Genomic DNA, 24,173 nt, shown 5'->3' on the forward strand with positions numbered 1-24,173 from the left:
AAAAACCCTTTAGAGAAAAAGTTCTTCCTCACATCTGATCTCAATCTGTGTTTGTATGCTTTGTCCTTCCCAAGCAGAAAGAAACTGAATCTGGTTTCCAATCATTCTTTATATAAGGTTCCACATTTCAGACAACGACTGTTACATCATCCCAACCTCAGCCTCAGTCATTTCCCCCAGGTTTCTTCCCAGACCCAGAACAATGTTGCTATGGAGCTCAGCTGGGCCACATCCCTAAGATTCCAGGATCCACCATTCAATTCAATAAGCCTCTATTAAGCACCTGCTAAGTGTTTACTGGTGGCTAGGTGGCACTACAATACATAGAGTGCATCATCTTATTCATGAGTTCAAATCTGTCCTCAGATTTCTTTAAAAAAAAATTTATATTGCTTTCTTTTTTTCTGGTTATATATGTATATTAATTTTAATACACATTTATGAATCATGTTGGGAGAGAAAAATCAGAACAAAAGGGAAAAAACATGAGAAGGGGGGAAAAAAAACAGAAGAAAAAGGGGGGGGGGAGGAAGTAAATATAGCATTGACATCCAGTCTCCACTTTTTTTTTAACTAATTGTGTGACTCTACATAAGTCATTTAACCCTGTTTGCTCCAGCTCCCTGTAAAATGAACTGGAGAAGAAAATGGCCAACCATTCCAGTTTCTTTGCCAAGAAAATCCCAAGAAGAGTCAGATAAGACACATAACACATGTGCTTAAGATACAAAGACAAAGATGAATCCATGTATGGATCAAAGGATAAAAAAATCAGAACAAAAGGGAAAGCCATAAAAAAGGGGAAAAAAAGAAAAGGGGGATGAGTGTGTTGATTTACTTTTAGTCTCTAGACTTTTAAAAAAAATTGGGTGACCCTGGGCAAGTCACTTAACCCTGTTGCCTCAGTTCCCTCATCTGCAAAATGAACTGGAAAAGGAAATAGCCAACCATTCCAGTTATCTCTGCCAAGAAAATCCCAAAAAGAGTCAGACAGGACACATAATATGTGTGGATAGGATAAAAAGATAAAGATGAATCCAGTTCCCTGCCCTTAAGTGTATGGATCAAAGGATAAAAAATCAGAACAAAAGGGAAAACCACAAAAAGGGGTGGTGGGAAGAAACCAGAAGAAAAGAGGGGAAAGTGAATATAGCATGTGTTGATTTACTTTCAGTCTCTAGACTTTTTTTTTAAAAAACTAATTGTGTGACCCTGGGCAAGTCACTTAACTCTGTTGCCTTAGTTCCCTCATCCTGGAGAAGGAAATCGCCAACCACTTCAGTATCTCTGCCAAGAAAATCTCAAGAAGAGACAGACAAACATGACTTAACAACATGTGCTTAGTGTATGGATCAAAGGATAAATGAATAGAACCAAAGATGCCTCCCAGATTCCTGTCAGTGCCCAGAGGCTGGACTCATGGTGCCCTCAGCCCCCTCCTCAAGAGGAGGTTTCTGCTCCCTCTGTGGTGAGAGCTCCTTCCCCCCCTGCCCTGCCCCTCCCAGTCATAGGAAGTGGGTGTGGGGGAGCAGAGGCCTTTGTAAGAGGAACTGATGCTCCCAGAATTGCTAGCCAGAGAGCCAGCAGCAGGCCATGTGTGGCCCCCCACTAGGAGCCCCCTGAACCTGGCTCTGCCTGAGGACCCAACCCAGAGCCACGGGGACCAAGAACTGCAGCCACAATGGTGAGTAGCTGCCCCCGGGCAGCTCAGAGCAGCGTCCCTCAGCTTGGGTGGCTCCCTGCCCCACCCTAGCTTATCTGGGTGTCTGAGGAACAACCCTGACTTGAGCTGCCCTAGGGTTTCTGTCTGCTTCAGGCAGACCACTGGGTGTGTCATTTCTTAGGCCTAGACTCAAAACTTCTTCAGGCCAGGTAAGACACACTTCTCCTGGGCCTGCCTCCTTCCCCAAGAGAAACCCATGGGACACCTGACTAAGCATCAAAGATCCAGGTTCCAGTCCCAGATCTACCCCTGATCCTCCCATATCATTAGTGAATCCCTTACCTGCCTTGTACTTCAGTTTTCCTATCTGTTGAATAAGGAAGTTAGATTTAATTATCTGAAAGGATTTTATGAGCCCGGAGTTCAGATCCACCCTTTCCTGGGGAGCTCAGTCAGAGGACCGGCACAAAGGCAGCTGAAGCTGCCCAGTGAGGAGAGAGGGGTACCAAAGCTCATTCTGCCACGCTTGTTTGCTCAGGAAGCTGCTCTGGGCAACAATCCAGGAGACTCCCCTGGAGGGCTCCTCCCTGCCGGCCCCAGTGACAGGCTCTGCTTGGGGACCCAGCTTAGCATCAGCGTCTGTGATTGGGACCAGGATTCAGCAGGGACGGGATCCCATTAATAATGATCACTAGAGTAAAACTACACTGAATTGGCTCTCTCTGTACTGTTGGTGTTGTGGTACAGAGCATGGAAAGTCCTAATGCTGACCTTCGTAGGCCTTGCGATGGGTGCAGAACCCCGATGGGACTGGGAGCTAGGCTACCTAAAATCTGGTCCTGTATCTGGTGCTGGCTTTTTACAATCTTGGCAAAGACCTTGGTTTCTTCATGGGTCAAGTGAGAAAGTTGGATCAAATGATCTCTAATTCTGTGTCCTAAGACCTTTCCCAGCCCTGATATCCTTACTTTTAAGCCGGCTCCCCTGGTTTTAAATTGTTTTAAATTCCCTCTCAGCTTTGATGTTCTCGGAGAGCATCAGCAGGGCTGCCAAGAGCTGAGCTCAATATGGAACTTGCTCTATGTTACCAGACCAGTTGCTTGAGTTCTCTGGTTTATGACACCAGCGACTTTTTGGGGGTCTCTGGGCTGTAGTGGTGGAAACCAGGAACCTTCACCTTAACTCTACTTGTCTCTTCTTCTAGCCTCCAGCTTCTTAAACTGTGATTTGGGACCCCATATGGGGTCTTATAACTGAATGTGGGGTCACAAAATTGTGACTTATCAGTGAATCTTGGATTTGTATACATATATACCTGAGGTCACATAAAAATTTCTTGGAGGAAAGGGGATTGCAAATGGAAGAAATTTAAGAAGCCTCGAAGTAGGGCTTGTCTTGTTCCAAGGTACCTTTTCTCTGTTAAAGGCGGGAGATGCTGTGAAGAACTAGGGATAAGGGTAGGAGGATGATTGGTCCCTGAGGAAATAAGAACTGAGAAAATGGATATCTGGGTCCCTGAAGGAAGATAGGGTTAGATACCAACATACTGAGTTTCTGGGAAGAGAAGAAACTTGGGACTATTTGGGATCCATATTCAAGGGGAGAAAGGGACATTGGAAACTACTGGAAGTAGGCTTAGTTCATAAAGTTCTGGAGGCCTGACTACCACAGTCCAAGGGGAGAGGAAATTAAGTGCCAAATGATTGAATCTCCAAAAACACAATGACTGGAAGTCAGACCACTGGGTCTGAGGGAACCCAGTTGAGAAATGAGGATGCTGATTGCTTCCATTTCTGTTTTTCTCTGCTTCTGTGACATCTGTGCTCACCTCCACCAAAAGTAAAGATACCCTAAAGGTAGTGTTTATGGTCTCAGCGGTGAAGGTGACAACCCAATTGGTGTCAGTTTTGGTAACTTAGACCTAAGCAGCTGGGTTGACAATAATGCTAGGAAATGAGAAACATAGAGTGCAATTGCAGAGGATGCTAGGAGAGAAGAGAAGACAGACTGTATTGGGAACATGAGCCTATAGTCAGCCCCATGGGTAGTTTTTGTCTATGATGGAATGCCATGTGATATCTCGTGATAATGAGGCAGCTGGGGACACAGTGGGTAGACATGGGACTTGGAGTCAGGAAGAACTTAGTTTCTGTGTTCAAATCCTGCCTTAGACATTTACTAGTTGTGTGACTAAGCAAGTCACTTAACCTCTGTACCTCAATTTCTTCATCTATAAAAGGGGATCAAGAATAGTACCTACCTCACAAGGTTGTTATAGGAACCAAATAACATAAAGTGCTTTGCAAACTTTAAAGAGCTATATAAATGTGAGCTCTCATTATCATAGACATAGATAATAGATGTAGACAAGAGCTGTTTCTCTTTATTTTTGTCTCCTTTTTGCAGTGCTTTTAAAGTTTTTTGGATTGGATTGGTTTGGAACAGTGACAGTCACAGTCATGAGATCATGACTTCTGGTGATAGATTTCAGCAAAACAAAGAGTGATGGAACAATGGACGTGAGCAGGATCATTGATTGGGACAGACTATTTAAATTCAGATATTATGTTCGTGACCAGGGTCAACATATTTATAACTAATGGTAATGAGGGGAAGAGAGAAAATGAAAGGAGTCCTTGGAGAGCAGTCAAGATATGATCTTTGGCAAGCCCCCTCCTGTTCTCTGAGACTCAGTTTCTCCATCTGAAACATAAGAGAGTTGCATTAGGTGATCTTGAAGGCCCTCCATGTTCTCTCTAAAGATCTTCCACTTCTGGCACATTCTGTGTTCTAAGGCACAAATGGCAAATTAAAAATATAACAAAACATATATAATATTAATTTTTAAGTCAATATGCAGCCCTCAGGGTCCTTTCCATGTATGGTGGACCCTGTTTCTATTTGAATTGGAAACCCGTTGACCCAGTTCTCATAGTCTATGTTTTGAGTTCCTTTTGAGCTCTTACATGCTACCCTCTAACTCAGAACTCAAATAGACTAATTTCCCAACTGCCTGAAGTCTACATGACAAAAAGGACTGAGTATTAGAGTAAGAGAAGCAGGGCCCGATCCTTGGTTCTGGTGCCTATTATCTGTGTGTCTTTAGATAAATCATATCATGTCTGTTTCCTCTTCTCTAAAATTAGGGAATTGGTCTTAAAAGTCTCCTCCAGTCCTACATCCCATGATCTTCTCATCTGTGCTATTTTTTGTTCTAAAACTTTTATATTCAATAATAATAATTGCCACGTACATATCACCTTAATATTTGCATAGCACTATAAATGTGTTTTCTCACTGCTTCTGGGGCAAAGATATTGGTTAACTATTAGCTCCATTTTGCTATTGAGGAAACCTAGGTTGATCAAGGTTAAGTGACTTGCCAGCAACAGCTAGATGTAGCCTTAGATGTTTATTTACTAGCTGTGTGGCTTTGGTCAAATCACTTAACCCTGGTGGCCTCTGTTTCTTCATCTGTAAAATGAGCTGGAGAAGGAAATAGCAAGCCACTTCAGTATCTCTGCCAAGATCAGGAAAAATCAAATATGACTCAAATGAATAACAACAAACTTCTGACTCCAGAGCAGGCCCATTTGAGCTCCTAGCTATAGACATACCGACGTATTGTGACATATTGACATTCACTGAGTATTAAAAAAATGCTTGTTGAATATATTAACAGCCCTTTAGGTCAGATTTTCCATGCCTGAAAATGTCCATTGACTTAGGGAATGTCTGTAAAGGAGCTGATGGCGACATGGGGCATTTTGAAGTGTGCAAAGTCCCTAGCTCCTCCCAATAACCTATTGAGATAGGTTCCCCCAAACTCCTTATCACTATCTTACAGTTAAGATGAATGGTTCTGCTCGAGGTCAGATAGCTGATAACCCTAGCTAAGTCAGTCATTGAACCCCAGAGCTACACACACTAACCAATAGGACTCCAAACCCAATATTCTTTTCATTCCACTCAAGTGGCTAGTTGGTGCAGTGGTTAAAACATTGTGCCCAGAGTCAAGAAGACCTGAATTTAAACCAGCCTTTGGGAAACTAAATAGCAAATCAATGTGATCACTGTTTACCTCAGTTTCTCCATCTGTGAAATGAAGCTAATAATAGCACCTAATTTCCAAGGTTGTTTTAAATATCAAATAAGGGATTTATAAAGCATCAGGCACATAGTAGTTTTTGGTTTTGATACTAGGCCTATCTTCTTTCTTACCCCTAACGCTGAGAGGGGGTATCAGGAAGAGTAGGATTGGGGATTAATTAGGAACCAGACATGTGGGGATGTCTGCTAATTAAAGGTGGATCTATACCCATGAGGATCTCTCTCTGCACAGGCTGTTGGAGTCTAGTCTCTCCTTCAGAGGCAAGAAGTAGGGTGGGGCTGCCCTGGAACTCAAGAGGTACCAAAATAGATGCTGTAGTAGCAGCAGCAGCAACAGCATCTCCCCAAAACAGGGGACACTTGTTGCAAGACTTCCCCCCCCTCCCCTTAGCTTGGCCTGGGCTGCGGGCAGTGGGGAAGGAAGGAAGTGGCTCTTTCTTACTCTTTGCTCATCATCCCCAGTAGTCCTAAGAGCTGAGGGGGAGGGGAAGGAAGGCCAATCCTGAGCCTCCCCTAAAAGATGCAATCACCCCAGATCCTAGAGAGGCTCCATAGAACCTGGCCTGGCTTCTGGCTCCTCCCATCTACCGTTCAGTGCTAGTCAACAAACTGCTTATTATACTGGGTATAACCTACCTGGAGCAAAAAGCTCTTAACTACTCTAGGCCTTGGTTTCATATCTGTTCAACTACAGCTGAACGTGGAGCTGTTGTTCAGAATTCTTGCTTCTGGGACCAATGCCCAGAATCCTTTGGGATAGGGATGAAGGCCTGGGAAGAGGGTGGGACCCAATGAACAATCTGCCCCAGCTGGCTATAGTTGCACCAGGAAAGGAGTGATCTGTCCCTCAGAGAGTTGGCCCTCACTTTCATGGCAGTGGAAAGGGGGCAACAAGGAGAATAAAGGTAGGGATGATGGGAGAATGAGGCCAGAGAGAGAAGTTTGACATCAACAAGATTCTGGGGGTACTTGCCTGGGGCTGGCAAAGAAGTAAGGAGTTTCACTTTAGGCAGCCTGCCCTCATGGAGTTTACATTCAACTGGTAAGAAGGAGAAATACACTGATTTCTCTGAGATGATGGAGAGCAAGATCATATATTCTGAGAAATGAGAGGAGAGAAGGATCACTTTTGGGAAAAGAAGAAGGAAGGAGGAGAGGACGCTTCAGTAAGGGGCTGCACCTAAGCTCGGCCTTAAAGGAAAGCAGAAAATCCAACAAGTAGAGATCAAAGGAGTTAATTTAAACATAGGGGGCCCCTGGATCCTTATGAAGCTCATAATATTTTTGTGCTTCTTCACCTATTCAGTCTGGGGGGTACTATGACTCAGGTTGCCCAGGGGCTCCAGAGTCAAGGAAACTGGGGCAAAGAGGTGGGGGAGTTACAGGCTTCCTGTCCTATCATCCATCTGCTGCTGCTAAAATTTCTCACTGTGGGCTGTCCTCCTTTCACAACACCCTCAGTTTGGTTGACTCATCTAACTTGTAGTCAACTGTGACCACAACCTCTTTTTCCAGACCTTCCTTCTTTTTCTCCCCCATTCTACCCAGCCTTAGCCTCTATCAGAAAGAGATTTCAACAACTCACCAAACATCAGCTGGAGTGTATGTCTCCCAAGTAAGCCCACTGAAGTGTCCTGGGAAGCTGAAAGTATCTCCCAAAGCTAATCTGGGCTCAGCTTCTGGGATTTGGCCACAAGCTAGCAAGAAGGTAGAGAGGATAGAAAATGGGTCTTGGAGCCAGAAAGGCCTATCATCTAATCCTGCCTGAGCCATTTACTATATATCATTTGGAGCAAGTCACTTAAACTCTAGGAGACTCAATTTCTACATCTATAAAATGGGGATAATAATAGCTCACTGGATAGTTGTAAGGATCAGATGAGATGCATCATACAAAATGCTGTGTAAGTTTTAAGGTGATATAAAAATTATGCTATTATTATTTCTGCTAGCCCTTTGCCATCATAAGGCCTTCATTTCTTCATCTGTAAAATAGGAAGGCTGGTCTGTAACCTGTTCCCTAAATAAATCTACCTTTTGTCCAAGAGAATGGCCATTGTGAATTCTTTACATGACAGAACCCCAACTTTGGACGCCTGCCATCATTTGGTGACAGACCCCATATCATAGAACATATCACTTAGGACAGTAAGAGTAAAGAAGGGACCCTGAAACTCTCTTCTAACTTACCTATAAATGTAGGAGTCCCCACTTGTTAGAGAATAGACCAAGACAAATTCAATCTCAGATGTAGGCATGCTAGAGCAAGAATGTTGATCCGGGTTCTCCTGAACAGTGGTTCTGTTCACCATGACTGGCCCAGTGCCTCCTGAGCTGTGTTAAGTGGCTGCGTCCATCCAGCAAGTTCACGGGATCATAGGATTTAGGGCCAGAAAGGGCCTCCTCTGGCCCAACTGTGAGGGCCCTGATCTTTTTCAGGAAGGAAGAGGCCCCTGTGGATAACTCATACAAGAACCAGTTTCTCCAAACCCCAACATAGACCAAAGCAGGCCAGGGTATTTGCCTGGGAGAGAAAACAGAAATCAGGAAGTTTGGCAGCAAACTGGAGAATAAAAGAGGCAGCCAAAACTAAGAGGTATCCTTTGTGTGGGGGGGAGGAGTAGCTCAAAGAAAGGGGAGAGGAAGTTGATCGTTAGCTTGAGCCTCAATTTTCTCCTCTGTAAAAAGGGGACGGTGAACTATGTGACCTCTAAGGCCTTTCAAAAAACCTAACAAATCCTTTTTGATAACTATTTTTCAATTTAATTGGTTTCCTTTGAAATGTTATTTTACAAACATTATTCTATCCTAACTGCCTAAAGGTTCAGAACCCACAAAACAGATGGAGAATCTCTGTTCTAATGTCTCTTTCCTTGTTCTGAATCCAACAGACTACTAACTCTATATACGAATCTTTCTTGTGTCTGAATAATTTTTACATTCTACCCAATATTCCAAATACATATCCCCTAGCCAGCTTCTGTTCCACACTTCCTATCTCCTCTCAAAGACTGCTAAGGGTGTGTTGGAACCAGTTCTTACCAGCTCCCCATTTAAAAGTTTCTGTGTAAGGCAAAGGGTTTGGTTTATTGTTTGTTGAGTGTTGAGACTTAAGTGATGAAAATATTAAAAATTCAGATTAAATTTAAAAGTATAATGTATGTGTAAATACGTGTGTGTGTGTGTGTGTGTGTGTGTGTGTTTCAGTCTAGTGATATTAGCCCTCTGGCTCTTCCCATCTTGGGCTCTGGGCATTTTCTTTATCCCCATTGCCTGGAATCCTCTTCCTCTTCATTGTAGCCTCCCAGCTTCCCCAGCTTCTTTCAAGACCTAAAATTGTACCTTCTACTGGAGGCTTTCCCAACCTCTTTTAATTATGGAATCCTCTCTCTCAGTTCCTATTTTCCCTGCATATAGTTTGTACATATTTACTTATTTGTTATCTCCCTCATTCAATTGTGAGGTCCTCAAAGGCTGGTACTATTTTTTCCTCTTCTCCCCACCCCCACCCCACTCTGGATTTAGCACCATGCCTGGCCCATAGTAGGCTATTAGTAAATATTTAATAACTAACTGAATGATCTTTCCACCCAGAGAAACATCTGCACCCCTGCATAAGCCTGTAGGCTCATGGTAACCATGTATTGAGTCTTATCCCATCTTGGCTCCCTCAAAGCCTATTGGATGAGTGGAGGATACATTAATGACCCCCAGAACCTGACCATGCAGCCCAGCCCATGTCTGTACAGAAATTCCCAGTGCTGTACTTAGTGATAAGGTCTTCAGTGTTAGGGATGATTAGCAGAGGAATTGACAAAAATTAATTCCTTAGACAAAAGAAGGCTCAGATAATGGAGGGCAGTCTAGTTCCATGGTCCCACCCTCTAAAGGTAATCCAGTTAGAGATCCAAGTTAAGGAGACCACAGGCTAAATTTTCCCTATAAAACAACTTAGGCTTTTCTGCTGCCCTCCTGTGGGTCACTCGCCCATGGCCCTCTGTCTCTGCTCTCCATGCTGTGTGGTATTGAAGGAGATTTTCTCCTTCAAGGATTTTTAGAGTTTTGGGGTCCCCTCTTCAGTATCTCCCCTAACTTCACTGTGCTTCTCAACCCCACTTCTCCTCCTTAGCTAACTCTTTTAGGGCACTACTTTTCCTTTCAGGATTTAGCCTGCCATGCCCCAATCTCAAGGGGTGCTCCCTTTCTATTAGGTAATCCTGAGTTCCACTGCTCTCCCAACTCTTCCCTATTTACTGCCCCCAGGGTCTGTTGTATCCTTCATTTTTGTCTGTAACCTGTTCCCTAAATAAATCTACCTTTTGTCCAAGAGAATGGCCATTGTGAATTCTTTACATGACAGAACCCCAACTTTGGGCGCCTGCCATCATTTGGTGACAGACCCCATATTATAGAACATATCACTTAGGACAGTAAGAGTAAAGAAGGGACCCTGAAACTCTCTGAAAACTCCTTCAAGGGTCCCTTCTTCAGGTGCATTTAGTAATCCCCAAAGGGGTCACCAGTCTCTTTAGCGAAAGGGCTTTAGTTTCCATCCAACTCTCTGAGTTTTGCCCTCAGGACCAAGCCAAATAAAACTAATCCTTCCCCTATGGTCATCCCAGTCTTCCTGTCTGCAGCTAACCATCCTCAGTCCCTTCAGTCCTCATGACCAACTCTTATTGTTAAAGTCTTCCTTTCCTTAAGCTGTCTCAGCCTGCCTTCCCTCCCCACTTCACCCCAAACTCCCCTATTCCTTTCATGGTATTAGTGATCTAACACTAGAGGGCACTCTTCTACCTTTTTTCTAATTTGCTTGGGCATGCTGTGCATCCTCCCAGTGGAATGGAAACCGTCTGGAGGGTGGAGATTTCGTCAACTCCAATGCTTTGTACATATTTAGTGTTCAAAAAATGTTTACAGAGTCAGATCCATAAGTCAATAAACATTTATTAAACACCAGTCTCTGTGTCAAGTACTGGGATTACAAAGGAAAGAAAAAGACAGACTCTAAGGAACTTATAGTCAAATGAGGGAGTCAACTTGCAAACAATCTTGTAGAAACAAGACATTCACAGACTTAACTGCAGATAATCAAATATATTTGTGGAAAACAAATGAATTGTTGGTTAATTAATGGTTATGGGAAAGGGTTGAAGAGCAAGTGGGTGAAAGTTCCTTTAGGGCACTGGTGAATTCTGGAGGATGAAAAGTTTGCAAAGTACTTTAGAAATATGATCTCATTTTATCTGCCACTTACTACCTGAATGATCCTGGGCAGTCACTTCACCCAGTGTAAGTCCAACTTTTTGCAAGAGATTTGCTTAGAAGGCCTTAAATCAATCCCTTCTTACTTTAAATCCACGATTCTATGATCAATGACACTCAAAGACTTATTAGAGTTAGGATTGGCAGGAACCCTTATAAAAGAACCACCTCCCTCCTTTTCCCCTCCTTTCCTTCCATTCCCTCCTGACTGAAGATTGAGCTCTGAAAATCCCTCCCCCAGTTTTTCCTACAACAAAAAAAAGATCATTTGGCTCAGTCTTAGCCATGCTTGTTCTCATAGGCAAGATGTAACCTGTAAACAAATATTGTGAAAGTTTAGCACATGCCCAGATCACCTATGAGGGAGCCAACCAGCACCTCCCATCTGGATAACTCCATCTTAGGAGATCTGGACATTTGCCAAACACCCATTACACTAATAAGTATGAAACCAGGCAGAAGATGATAGAGCAAAGATGAAAGCCAAATAAATAACCACCAGGATATACTATAATAACTGAGACTGTTGCCTTTGATTCTTCCAAGCTACATCAAGACCTTTCTACACACAGAGTTTGGAGTTGGAGTGAAATAAATTGCTATGAATTGTCTTGCCAAAAGCCCTCTGGAAGATAAAGGCAGAGATCTATCAGTGAGGGTATTGAGGCAACATCAGCCAGATTCAGGTGCTATTCTATAATGGAGTCCACCGGAGGAGTCAGGGATAGGCAGATTTGACCCAAGAGTGTTGCTCTTAGTGCCTGAAATTCGTCCATTGAGAATAATCATGGAAAATATAGCTCTAAGGAGGAGTGGTTAAAAAAAAATCTTTTTGCTTTCTTTTGCTTTATGTCACCTACATTTCCCTATTTTCCCCATCTCCTAGAGAGCCATGGAGAGAGAAAGAGAAGAGAGAGAGAAAGAGAGAGAATGTGTGTGTGACAGAGACAGACAGAGACAGAGACAGAGGGACTGGGGGGGGGGGGAGACAGAGAGACAGAGAGAGGGAGAAGAGAGAGAGAAAGTTCAGGAAAACCAAACAACATATCATTATTAATAGTATTCCATAGCCCTAGTTCCCCACCTCTTTTTTTATGTCTTCTCCAGATCCTTAAGTTTTACAAAACTGTTTCCTCATCTTCTCGTCTCCATTTAAGATGGGAACAATGAAGCTTAGAGAAGGAAAATTACTTGCTCATGTTCACCAAGAACGAAAATGGAAAACTCAGAGTCTGAACCCAGGACTTGGCTGACCCGAGCCCCGGGCTATTTACACAACGTCATATTTATGAGCAAACAAGGAGCCTAAAACTGGGAGAAGCCTAAAACTGGGAGAATCCCAAAACAGGATGGGAAGCCCTGAGAACATGAGATAAGTCTAGGGTGGGGAAGACAGAGTAGGGAGAGCAGCTACTGTCAAGAGTGACCTGGACACTTTACCTTAGACTAGTAGAATTTTGGAATGGTTCTTTTTGTTACAATAATCACTGCTCAGGTTATTCTGACCTGCTAAGAGTGTTCTTTGTTACCAAGTAACTCAGTTCACTAAATCCCCTTCTGTCTCTACTCATCATCAATTAATCAGCAAGTATTTACTAAATGCCTACAATGTGACCTCCACTGAGCTAACAACTGGGCTTGCAAAAACCAAAAGTGATACAGCCCATGCCTTCAGTGTGGTTACATTCTACTTTACCCCAATCACCTCTGCTCAGCTACACCATCTCTTTTTCCTCTGAGCTACTGTATCAAACCTCCTTTCCAACTCTAGCACTGAGATTGGTAGTCAGAAAGACCCAAAACATTCCTAGAAAGAGAACTTCTACATTGATTAATTAATAATACTCTATGATTCTATTCACTATTCCCTCTGATTTCTTTGTCCAGAACACCCTTCTCTAGCTGCCACTTCCACACCTTAAAAAATGCTTATTCATTCAATATGGGCCATCTTCTCCGTTAAAATGTAACCTCTGGGGCAGCTGGATGGCGTTGTGGATAGAGTCCCAGTCCTGAAGTCAGGAGGACCTGAGTTCAAATTCGACCTTAGACACTTAACACTTCCTAGCTGTGGGACCCTGGGCAAGTCAATTAACCCCAGTTACCTCAGGGGGAAAAAAAAAAAAAGAAGTCTGGGTCCTAAAATGTAAGCTCTTCGAGAGAATAGGCTATCTTATTTGTTTATATTTTTGTCATCAGTACTAAGCACAATATCTAACCTATAGCAAATTTAATAAATCATTTTTTCATTCAATCATTCACCATCAGTCATCTCTGCTTCCTCTTATCCTCTATAACTCACCAGTATGTCTATTCATTACTCACCTTCCTGAAACTCAAAGTAGTTCAGCCTAACTATCCACATAGAAAAAACTAAGTAGATGAAGAATGTCTTTTTTTGAACAGTATTTTATTTTTCCAAATACATGCAAAGATAGCTTTCAATGTTCACCTTTGTATAACCTTGTGTTCCAAATTTGTCTCCCTCTGTTCTCTCCAGCCCCAAGACAGCAAGCAATCTGATATAGGTTAAGCATGTGCAATTCTGAAGAATATCTTTTAACCAGACTATGAGACAGCTATAAAACTGGGAATTTAGGTAGCAGAGTTCTGGGTTTGGAGTCAGGAAGATTCAAATCTGGCTTCTGACAATTACTAGCTGGGTGACCCTGGGAAAGTCACTTAACTCTGTTGGTTTCAGTTTCTTCATCTGTAAATTGAGCTGGAAAAAAAAAAAAAATGGAAAACCATTTCAGTATTTTTGCCAAGAAAAGCCCAAATGGGGTCCTAAAAGATCAGATACAACTGAAAATGAACAAAATAAAACTGGTCCCTCAGAACATATATCTTGGATAGACACTATGTCTAGAAAACAAGACGGGCCTAGAATTGGAGAAGAGGAGGAGACCAAACTGGGCTGCCTTTGAGAAATTGCTCAGTGCCTTTAGTTAACTCCCACCCTAAGCTTGTCCCTAAAACAAGGTCCCATTTAAAAAAAAAATGCCAATATCCTTCCCATGACGCTATATAGTTATGAGTCATAACTCATTATTAGTCTCTGAAAACCTAAAATTGCAGGTCACATAAAGGGCAACAAAGAGGACCATTTTGGGGTGTGAATCATGGATGCCATCTTAACAACTGAGAACCAAGCAAGGAAGGGATAGCAACAGAAAGATGAATAACCAGCAAAAGAAATAGACCGGTCATATGGCAAGGGTAAAGAATAAGAAATGAATAGCCCTTGTGTTCCTTTGATTGATTCATGATGTCAAGGGAATTAGAAAACAGCACCCAGAATATTCGGTTGACTGCTTGTAAAAGATTAACATGAAGGTACAAACTAGACTCATGGAGGATGAGAAGGCAAAGAAGGGTTTCCATTCACAGTCATATATGGGAGTCTTCCCAAAAATCCATTTTTAGGGACAGTTAGTTGGTATAGTGGATAGAGCACCAGCCCTGAAGTCAGGACGACCTGAATTCAAATGTGACCTCAGACACTTAACACTTCTTGGCTGTGTGACCCAGGGTAAGTCATTTATCCCCAATTGCCTCAGAAAAAAAAAATCTACTTTTAAAAAATGGAAATAATAATAACTTTTAGATGGATGATACATGCCTATAAGAGCAATTCCTAGGAGACTGAGATTGATTCCTTGAGCTTGGGGAGTTCTGTACCACAGAGGGCTCTGCCTATTGACCCATAAATAGTAGCCTCTGCCCTTCCAACTTTGGCAAGATAGGGGAAACCAATATAATGATGAAAAGAAGGAGGAGGGAAAAAAAGAGGATCCATGTGTTTGTTTATAGTATCTTGAGGCTCATAATTATGATTCCTTCCTCGTGATTCCAGAATCCTCTCTTCTCCTTGACCTCTTTTCACATCTATGGATTTGTGAAGGCAATTATTCACTCTTGGTTACAGAACAAGCTCTTTCCTTTCCTCCTTCTAACATCTTTCTATTCCTTCAATCAATCAATCAACATGCATTAATTAAGCACTCACAATCTACCAGGCACTGTGCATGTATGTATGATGTGTGTGTATGTGTATACATATAATAGTTTACACATAACAAGATACCTGGTATATAGTAAATGCATAATTACTTTCCCTTTTCACTCTGTGTATACAGATCCATCTATTTGTATATACATACATACAGTGAAAATAGAAGGCAATTTCAGAAGGAAGGCACTTGGGGAGGGGAGAGGATAGAGGAGACAGCGGAGATTTAAGCTGAGTCAGACTGTCAAGGCAGTCAAGGAAGGAAGTAGAGAGGAGAAAGGAGAATGACTCAGATGTCACCTGCTCTGTGCTCTAGTTGTTTGTCCTTTATCCTCAAAGGGGATCATGACATCAGGGAGGTGATATCATGATTTTCAATTGATTTGGATTTAAGTGAGGGAGAGCTATGCAAAGTCACCAGCCTCACTTTCTCCTCCAGAACCACCTGGGTCCAGTGGCAAGATTTGACTGGAGGTGGTCCTGGATGCAGTGGGAGACCTTGGCCTTATTAAGCTAAGGTCTTTTACAGGTTTCAGTTTGACTGAGTTATCAGTGATTAAGAGTAGGTAAAAAATGAGACAGAGTGTTTTGGTTTTGGTTTTTTTTTTTTTTTTGCCAGTCAAAAAGAAAGAAAAATTATCAATCTGGAAAGGAAAGATCCTCAAGGTTTCTGATCAAAACAGAAACATTTACCATTTATATTCACCCTGAGCCAATCAGGGCCTAAAACTGGCCAAATGGGGCTTAGCCTGGAATATATTGTTGGTCAGTTAATAGAGCCTGTTAAATGTTAAAATGTTAAAAACATTGTCCTATGTGGTTCTTTTCAACATTGAGGTGATTCAAACCAATTCTATTGGTCTTGCGATGGAGAAAGCCATCTGCACCCAGAGAGAGGACTGTGGGGACTGAGTGTGGTTATAGCATTTTCACTTTTTGTTCTTGTTGTATGCTTGCATTTTGTTTTCTTTCTCATTTTTTCCTTTTTGATTTGATTTTTCTTGTGCAGCATGATAATGGAAATACGTATAGAAGAATTGCACATGTTTAACATACATTGGATTACTTGCAGTCTAGGGGAGGGAGTGAAGGAAAGGAAGGGAGAAATAAAATTTGGAAGCCAAGGTTTTGCAAGGGTAAATGCTGAAAACTATGCACATGTTTTGAAAATTAAAAGATTAATTTTTTTTTACATAAAAGAAAAATATTGTCCTAGCTGTCAAACCCTAAGATATCTTGGGAGAATTCAGTAATCAAAATTTACATTCCTCTGGGCTGAGCATCTGCAGATAATGATATGACACTATATGTGAAGAAAAGATGTGAGTATATATGAACAGAGGGAAGAGAAGGGAAAGAAGAAAAAAGAAAAGAAAAAAGAGCTGTTTTGCCCATTAGTCATTTCCAATTATGTCCCCAGTGGGGTAGCTCTTAATTCTACTCAGAACTTGTTTGTTCTTCATTCTTGAAGAGGACATGATAGTCCCCTGATCTTCACTCTTATTTTAGAACTCTTCAAGTTGCTTTCTCCTTTGTTTTGTTGCATTTTGCCTTGTTTGGGTATCTATAGGACCATGGATTTAAAGCTAGAAGAAATCTCAAAAAGTGATCTAGCTGGACACCACCTCCCTTTCCCCCTCCCACCCCCATTCTACAGAAAAGAAAACTGAGGCTCAAAGCCTCTTGACTTACCCAAAGTCATCTAGTTTTGATTGACTGGTTGTTTTGATTTTGTGTGTGTGTGCTGTTAGAAAATTGGAGAAGGAACATCTGGATGGTAAAGTGGGTGGTGCACTGGCTCTGGAGTGAAGAGATCCTGAGTTCAAATCCAATTTGGGACACTCACTAACTTTGTGACCTTGGCCAAGTTATTTTTTATTAATTACTCTCCCCCATTTTTAATTTTGGGGGGGATCAGGGAAAGGTTAATAGATAAACTGCCAGAGATAGGATAACCTCTTTCCAAAAAAATAGGTAGTAACCTCCATTACCTTCAACAATATAGTTTAAATCAGGCTCACTGAAATTCCTTCTTAAATTCTATGATTCAGGGATGAATACCAGACCATGATGGAAAAGGTAGAATTGCTCAATTGAATTACACAAATTGGAGTCGAGAGAGAGAGAGAGAGAGAGAGAGAGAGAGAGAGAGAGAGAGAGAGAGAGAGAGAGAGAGAGAAAGAGGGGGAGAGAGGAAAAAAAGGCAGAGAGAGGAAGAAAGAGAGAGAGAAAAAGGAGAAAAGAAAGAAAGAAAAAAGAGAAAGAAATAAAGAGAGAGAAAGAAAAAGAAAGAAAGAAAGAAAGAAAGAAAGAAAGAAAGAAAGAAAGAAAGAAAGAAAGAGAGGGAGAGAGGAAAAAAGGCAGAGAGAGGAAGAAAGAGAGAGAGAGGAAGAAAGAGAGAGAGAAAAAGGAGAAAAGAAAGAAAGAAAAAAGAGAAAGAAATAAAGAGAGGGAGGGAGGGAGGGAGGAAGGAAGGAAGGAAGGAAGGAAGGAAGGAAGGAAGGAAGGAAGGAAGGAAGGAAGGAAGGAAGGAAGGAAGGAAGGAAGGAAGGAAGGAAGGAAGGAAGGAAGACATAGAGCCTAAAATGAGGGAGATAATTGTCTTATTGTCCTCTGTCTTGATCAGACCACATTTGGAGCAACAGACACACACATAAGGAAATACAATTTTCAGCAATGGAAAGAGTTCTGACTCTCAAATCAAAAGAGATCTTGGTTGGAATTGTTCATGGCTCTGTGATTGTGTGATCTGGGCAAGTCTCTTCATTTCCTGGGTCTCAGTTTTCTCATTTATAAAAATGAGAGGATTGTACCCAAAAGTCTATTGTGGGACTGAATTGGGGGGAGGGAAAGAGGGAAGCAATGACCACTGAGGCATTGAGAAAACCCTTGTGTTCCTCACTTCCCCTCCAGGGTAGCAAGGAACGGTTTCACTGGCAAAGTCACAATGTGAAACAGAGTGGTGTGGACGACATGGTGCTGCTCCCCCAGATCAACGAGGATGCCATTGTGAGCAACCTCAAGAAACGTTTCTTGGACGACTACATCTTTGTATCCACCCAAGTCAGGCAGGGGACAAGTACTAGGCAGAACCAGAAGAGTTCTCTTTCCCTCTCTTCCCCTGCTCTCTCTCCTCCATATCTCTTTCCCACCCTTGAGGAAGAGGAAGCAAAATGAAACAATTAATCCTGGCTCTGTCCTACCATAAGGCACGGAGCATGGGATATCAGGTTCTGGCCATAAAGTAGCCCTAGAAGACACTGTAAGCAGGGAGATAGTGCAGTGGATAGATAAGAATGCTGGGCCTGGAGTCAGGAAGACTTGGTTGCAGATCTAGCCTCAGACACAACTGGCTTTGGGCAAGTCACTCTCAATTTCTTCAGATAAAATGGAGCTAATAATAGCACCTATTTCCCAGAGCTATTGTAAAGATCAAATGAGATAACTGAAAAGTGCTTGGCACAGTGCTCTGTACATAATAAGTGCTATGTAAATATTAGCTTTTATCAGCTGAAAAAACTAGGGGTTTTACCTAGGAAAAGAAAAGACTGGGAAGAAAGAAGGATATTATATATTCAAGTATTTGAAGAAAAGAAGACAGATGGGCTGTCTTTAAGAGGAGGGATTAGCTTTAATCTGTTTGGTCTCAGAGGGTAGAATTAAGAACAATAGGCAAATCCAGCGACCAGGGAGCTAAAGCTGAAAGAAATCTCCCAGGTCAAATAATCCAAACCCCTCATTTTACAAATGAAAGAATTGAATCCAGGAAATGGCCTTTAGTTTCAAGGAGAGAAATCTTAACTAACCATGAGAGCTGTATAAAAGAGGAAGGAGCTGCTTCAGGTAACAGCTCATTCCTCTTCCCTAAAAGGTTTTTAAGGAGAGTTTGGTTAGTCATTTGTTGGGGATAGGCAGTGGAAAGAGCCCTGGTTCTGGAACTGGGTGATCTACATTAAAATTCCTGTTCCCTCTACAACTTGAGATGGGTGACTTTGAAGGCTCGATTAAAACCTGCTTCCCCTCTAACTCTATGATTCTAAGGCCCCCTTCCATCTCTAACTCTATTGTTCTAAGCCCCCCTTCCAGCTCTATGTCCTAAGATCCCCTTCCAGCTCTAACTCTATGGTTCTAAGACCCCCTTCCATCTCTAACTCTATTGTTCTAAGCCCCCCTTCCAGCTCTATGGTTCTAAGATCCCCTTCCAGCTCTAACTCTATGGTTCTAAGACCCCCTTCCAGCTCTAACTCTATGGTTCTAAGACCCCCTTCCATCTCTAACTCTATTGTTCTAAGCCCCCCTTCCAGCTCTATGGTTCTAAGATCCCCTTCCAGCTCTAACTCTATGGTTCTAAGACCCCCTTCCAGCTCTAACTCTATTTCCCTAGATATCCTTTCAGCTCTAAATGTATGATCCTAAGGCCCCCTTCCAGCTCTAACTTTATTTCCTAAGAGGCCCTTTCAGCTCTAATTCTATGGTTCTAAGGCTCCCTTCCAGCTCTAATCTGGAATTCTAGACAAATCTATATTTTAAAGAAGAGTTCCTATTTAGAGGCAAGCTAAACTAGAGGCCTTCTGAACTCTCTTCCATTGAAAGCAGGTAGCAGGAAAGGGGGAGGAAGAGATTATTCCAGGAACTATGTCTGGTCCTTAACCCAGCAGCTCAGACCTACATTGGCTCAGTTCTCATCTCTGTCAACCCGTTCAAGCAGATGCCATATTTCACTGACCGAGAGATTGAGCTGTACCAAGGAGCGGTGAGACCTGTACCCTGGGAGTGGTTGGGGGATGATGTTGGTAAGGAGAAATTGGTACCTCCCTCCATCCCAATTCATGACACAATCGGACTAAATTACTCTTCACCTTTTCAGTCATCCTCCACCCGGTGCCCATCCACTCCCTATCATATCTGATTCTCTGGGTGAACCAGAGTTTTTGCAATGTCTCCACTCCTCAAGAATCTCTGAAGTCTCTTGGATGTTCAAAGGATTTCTGAGATTCTCTTTGATCTTCCTAAGAATTCCAACTCTCCCTTTGGGCCTCAGTTTTCTCATCTATTAAAAAAAAGGAGGGGATTGGATTATATGACATCCAAGTGGCCTTTCAATTCTAGATATGACTTGCCCCCTTCCTGGCTCTATAGCCATCCTACCCCAGAAATGTCATGATGTCTAACACAGGGAGGGGGTCCTCAGGGCCCTGCCCACCTGATACCCCTCTGAACAGACGAGAGGAGCATGGATTATAGGGGAACTGACTGTCTTCTTCATCCACTCTGACCCCAGGCACAGTATGAGAACCCACCACACATCTATGCCCTCACGGACAATATGTATCGAAACATGCTCATTGACAGTGAAAACCAGTGTGTCATTATCAGGTACCATTAAACCTCACACCCTGAATCCCCATTCACCCCAGATCTCCTACCCTTTTTGAGTCTGCCTTCATCCTATCCCACTGAGTCCTCATTAAACTCCCCAGAAGCTGGGAGCCGAGACCTGAACATCTCCATCCCACCCTTCCCCGATTTCTACTTCTTCCCTGTTCCCTGAGTTGAGGGACAAAGAACCCAGCACACTCTGGGTCCTCCTTCTTCCTGGAGGTCTGAGTCCCATCTCTCTCCTCTTTCCCCCACAGTGGAGAAAGTGGGGCAGGGAAGACGGTAGCTGCCAAATACATCATGGGCTACATATCCAAAGTTTCTGGAGGGGGAGAGAAAGTCCAGGTGAGTAGGAGGGAGGGGAAAATAGCCACCTTCATGGTCCCTATACTTACCTAATGGATCCAAGTAGAGAGGGGACTGGAAATCATGAAGATCATGTGAATGGAGATGTTTAGCTTGAAGAGCAGATGGGTTTGGGAGTTGAGAGGAAACGGTCCAGGGGCCCTCCAATAGGTACCTCAGTTACATGAAATGTATTTAAAAGGGATTAGACTTGATCTACTTGGTTCCAAAGGGAGAACTAGGAACATTGCTGATGATAACTTAAGCTTGATGTGGAAGACTCAGTCAGGAGAGCAGTCAGGATGGAATTAGCTCCTATTATTAAAAAAAAAAAAAAAAAAATCCAAAAAACAGATGGTTGACCATTTAACAAAGCTAGATTTGAAGCCAGAGGACCTGGTTTCAAATCCTAGTTCTGCTTTATTTTTACTTGTGTGACTCTGGGTAAGTCATTTAATTTCTGGGCCTCAATTTCCTTATCTGAAAAAAATAAGTCATTGGACATCAAGGTGACCCTGGAGATTCCTTTCAGCTTTCCATTGAGGGTCCGAGGAGAATCTTGAAAGGGAGTCAGGAGAACTAGATTTGAGTCCTGGCTACAATAAATGTGAGGCTGCAGATAAGTCATTTTCCCTCTCTCAGCCTATTTTCTCTTATGTACAATGGGGATAAAGATATATGAGCTGCCTTCTTCACAGGAATGTGTCCAGCTAGGGACTGGACTCATGACTTCATTAGAATTAGGAATTCCTGACTGAGGAAACTCCCACTGCCAATGCAGGTAGTTGGCACCTTCTTTGCAAGCCAGAGGGCCACCTGGCATCCTGGGAGGTTAAGTGATTTGCTTCATATCGCACAGCCAGGATGTGCCAGGGGTAGGATTTGAACTTCTTTTCCTGAGTCCAAGGCTAGCCATAATTCTATACTGCTGAGCCCTGGTTAACCTACCCAGGAGCTGGGAGCCCAGACCTGAACATCTCTATTCCCATCCTTCCCCGATTTTTACTTCTTCCCTGTTCTCTGAGTTTGAGGAACACAGAACCCAGCACACTCGGGGTCCTCCTTCTTCTTGGAGGTCCCTAGCTCTCTATCCATCATGTGGCACTTCTCAGAAAAATAGAACTTCCTATCTGGCTTCCATGTCCCTTCCAGCTCTAGAATTCTGGGGTACTGTTTCCTACCTTTGGTCAGCCAGTGTCTGGCTCTGATACCCACCCTGACCATTCCCATCTCCCCTTCCTGCAGCATGTAAAGGACATCATCCTGCAGTCCAACCCATTGCTCGAAGCCTTTGGTAATGCCAAAACCGTTCGCAACAACAACTCCAGCCGTTTTGTGAGTCTACCCAGTAAGGGTCCTGGAGCACCCAGCACCCAATCCGTACCCATTGCCCAGCCACCTAGAACCCTCGCCAGGCTTTCACAGGGCCTTGGTCCATGAGCCCAATAGTAGCATCACAGAGCTCTTCATCAGTGGTGCGGCCCCTTTCAGTGCCCATCCAGCCTCTCAGGTCCAGCCTCCTCCCTGAAGCCTGCCCTGCCCAAGCCCGGTCATAAGCCTCTGTCCTGTCCCTCAACAGAAGGGTACTGAGCGTGGGCCTAGGAACTATTTCCTCCTTGAGGAAAGCAGAAAGGCACTTGATCTTGGAGCCAAAGAACTTGGGTTTTAATCCCAGCTCTGCTCTGTGAGCAAATGTTTCCCCTCTCTGAGTGTGTCTCTTTCTCTGTAAAATGAGATGGGGTCCTTTCAGCTGGAAGTCTATGATCTCATGTCTGTCTCTTGAGGGACAGTGAAGTCCCGGATATCTGGAGCTCCGGCTTAGCTGACTCCTATTACTAACAGCATTGCACAAGCTCTAGCCCTACACCCAGCAAATATGAGCTCCAAAGTCCGAGCCCAGAGAACCTTTCCCACATACACATATGTGCAGCAACACTAGTCCTGATACCCCAGTAAAGTCCTATTTCTAGAGATCCCTTCCCGCATGCACATATGTGTAGCCGCACTGGCCTACAAGCAACTGACTGGCTCTCTGGGCTCAGGGCAAGTACTTTGAGATCCAGTTCAGTCGAGGAGGGGAGCCAGATGGTGGGAAGATCTCCAACTTCCTCCTGGAGAAATCTAGAGTGGTCTCACAGAACGAGAGTGAGAGGAACTTCCATATCTATTACCAGGTGAGGGGACACAGGGAGAGGACTTAAGGTGGGGTCCTGGGAACAGAGAAAGATTTGGAAAACACCACAGGGACCAATCAGTTAAAGGATTGATAAGCATTTGTTAAATAGTTCTTGTGTACAAATATAAGTGAAATAAAGCCAGCTCTCGAAAGACAAGTACATCTATAAATATATACTAAATGGATGCAAAATGTCCAAGCTGATTTAGGGAAGGTGAGTAGGAGAAGTGAGCAGTGAAGGAAATCAGGGGAAGGGTTTGGATGCTGACAGCTGGGGAAGCAAGACCCAGTGGGTAGAGGCAATGGGGGGAAAGTTAGTAATGCAGAAAACCAGAGAGCCAAGAAAGAAGTGGGGGAGGATCCTGGGACCCAGAATTGGGGAAGCAAGAGATTGGAGGATGCATTCACATCCCCTGGAGGTAGAGGACTCTAAGGGGGGAGAGGTTGGTGGGTGATTTAAGTGTCTAGCTTGAGAGACTCCCATCATCTTCACTGATTGTTCTAAGAATTGACCGATGCAGGACTCTGGGCACATAGAGGGCTGGTTTCGGCAGATAGAGGGCCTTGCCTCCATTTCTCCCTTCCCCCATCTCTCTATTCTTTCTGCCAATTTTTTCCTCTCTCCATCAGCTGCTAGAAGGTGCTTCCCAGGAGCAGCGGCAAAACCTGGGCATCATGACCCCTGACTACTATTATTACCTCAACCAATCTGACACCTATAAGGTGGATGGAACCAACGACCTCAATGATTTTCACGAGACTCTGGTAAAGGCCCAGTGACCCTTATTCCCACTAACCCTCTTCCCCCTGGCATCTAGGCTGAGCCCACAGGGAGATGTGGCAGTCTGGGACAGAGCCATCTTCTCTATTCATATCAGAATATAAAACTAGGGGAAGTTCTGTCCTGGGAGCTATGTCCTCACGCCAAAGGGGCTGTCCATTCCTGGGCCAGGTCTCCTATATCTTTGAGCTATACCCCTATATCTTCCACCTCTGCATCCTTGATATTCACCCCTTACTCTTCAGTCAGCTAAGGGAAGTAGCATTGGCTTATACCCTCAGAGGCTAGCCAAGGGCTGGGGCGAGGGCAGCAATAGGGGCAATATAATGGCAGACACTGGTCAGTCAGAGGGTAGGGGCTAAGCAGAGATAATGACACAGACATGGGTAGAGGCAGGGGCCTCTGGGTCCAGACAGGAGCAGAGACAGAGGGGAGGGGGCAA

General features: G+C 43.4%; 1 protein-coding gene across 1 annotated transcript in view; it reads left to right on the forward strand.

Moving 5' to 3' along the window:
• The first annotated feature begins 1,522 nt into the window (after nucleotides 1-1,522).
• The window catches only part of MYO1F (myosin IF), a 46,736-nt gene continuing 24,085 nt past the window's right edge, over nucleotides 1,523-24,173 (forward strand). Inside the window, exons 1-8 of the mRNA XM_074301223.1 lie at nucleotides 1,523-1,684; nucleotides 17,964-18,101; nucleotides 19,714-19,803; nucleotides 20,332-20,426; nucleotides 20,687-20,774; nucleotides 22,020-22,109; nucleotides 22,817-22,948; nucleotides 23,581-23,715. Of these exons, the coding sequence (XP_074157324.1) occupies nucleotides 1,682-1,684; nucleotides 17,964-18,101; nucleotides 19,714-19,803; nucleotides 20,332-20,426; nucleotides 20,687-20,774; nucleotides 22,020-22,109; nucleotides 22,817-22,948; nucleotides 23,581-23,715 (771 nt within the window). The 5' untranslated portion in view covers nucleotides 1,523-1,681. The remainder of the gene's footprint in view (nucleotides 1,685-17,963; nucleotides 18,102-19,713; nucleotides 19,804-20,331; nucleotides 20,427-20,686; nucleotides 20,775-22,019; nucleotides 22,110-22,816; nucleotides 22,949-23,580; nucleotides 23,716-24,173) is intronic.

The sequence above is a fragment of the Sminthopsis crassicaudata genome, chromosome 1 (assembly GCF_048593235.1).
Source record: "Sminthopsis crassicaudata isolate SCR6 chromosome 1, ASM4859323v1, whole genome shotgun sequence".
In the NCBI taxonomy this organism is placed as follows: domain Eukaryota; kingdom Metazoa; phylum Chordata; class Mammalia; order Dasyuromorphia; family Dasyuridae; genus Sminthopsis; species Sminthopsis crassicaudata.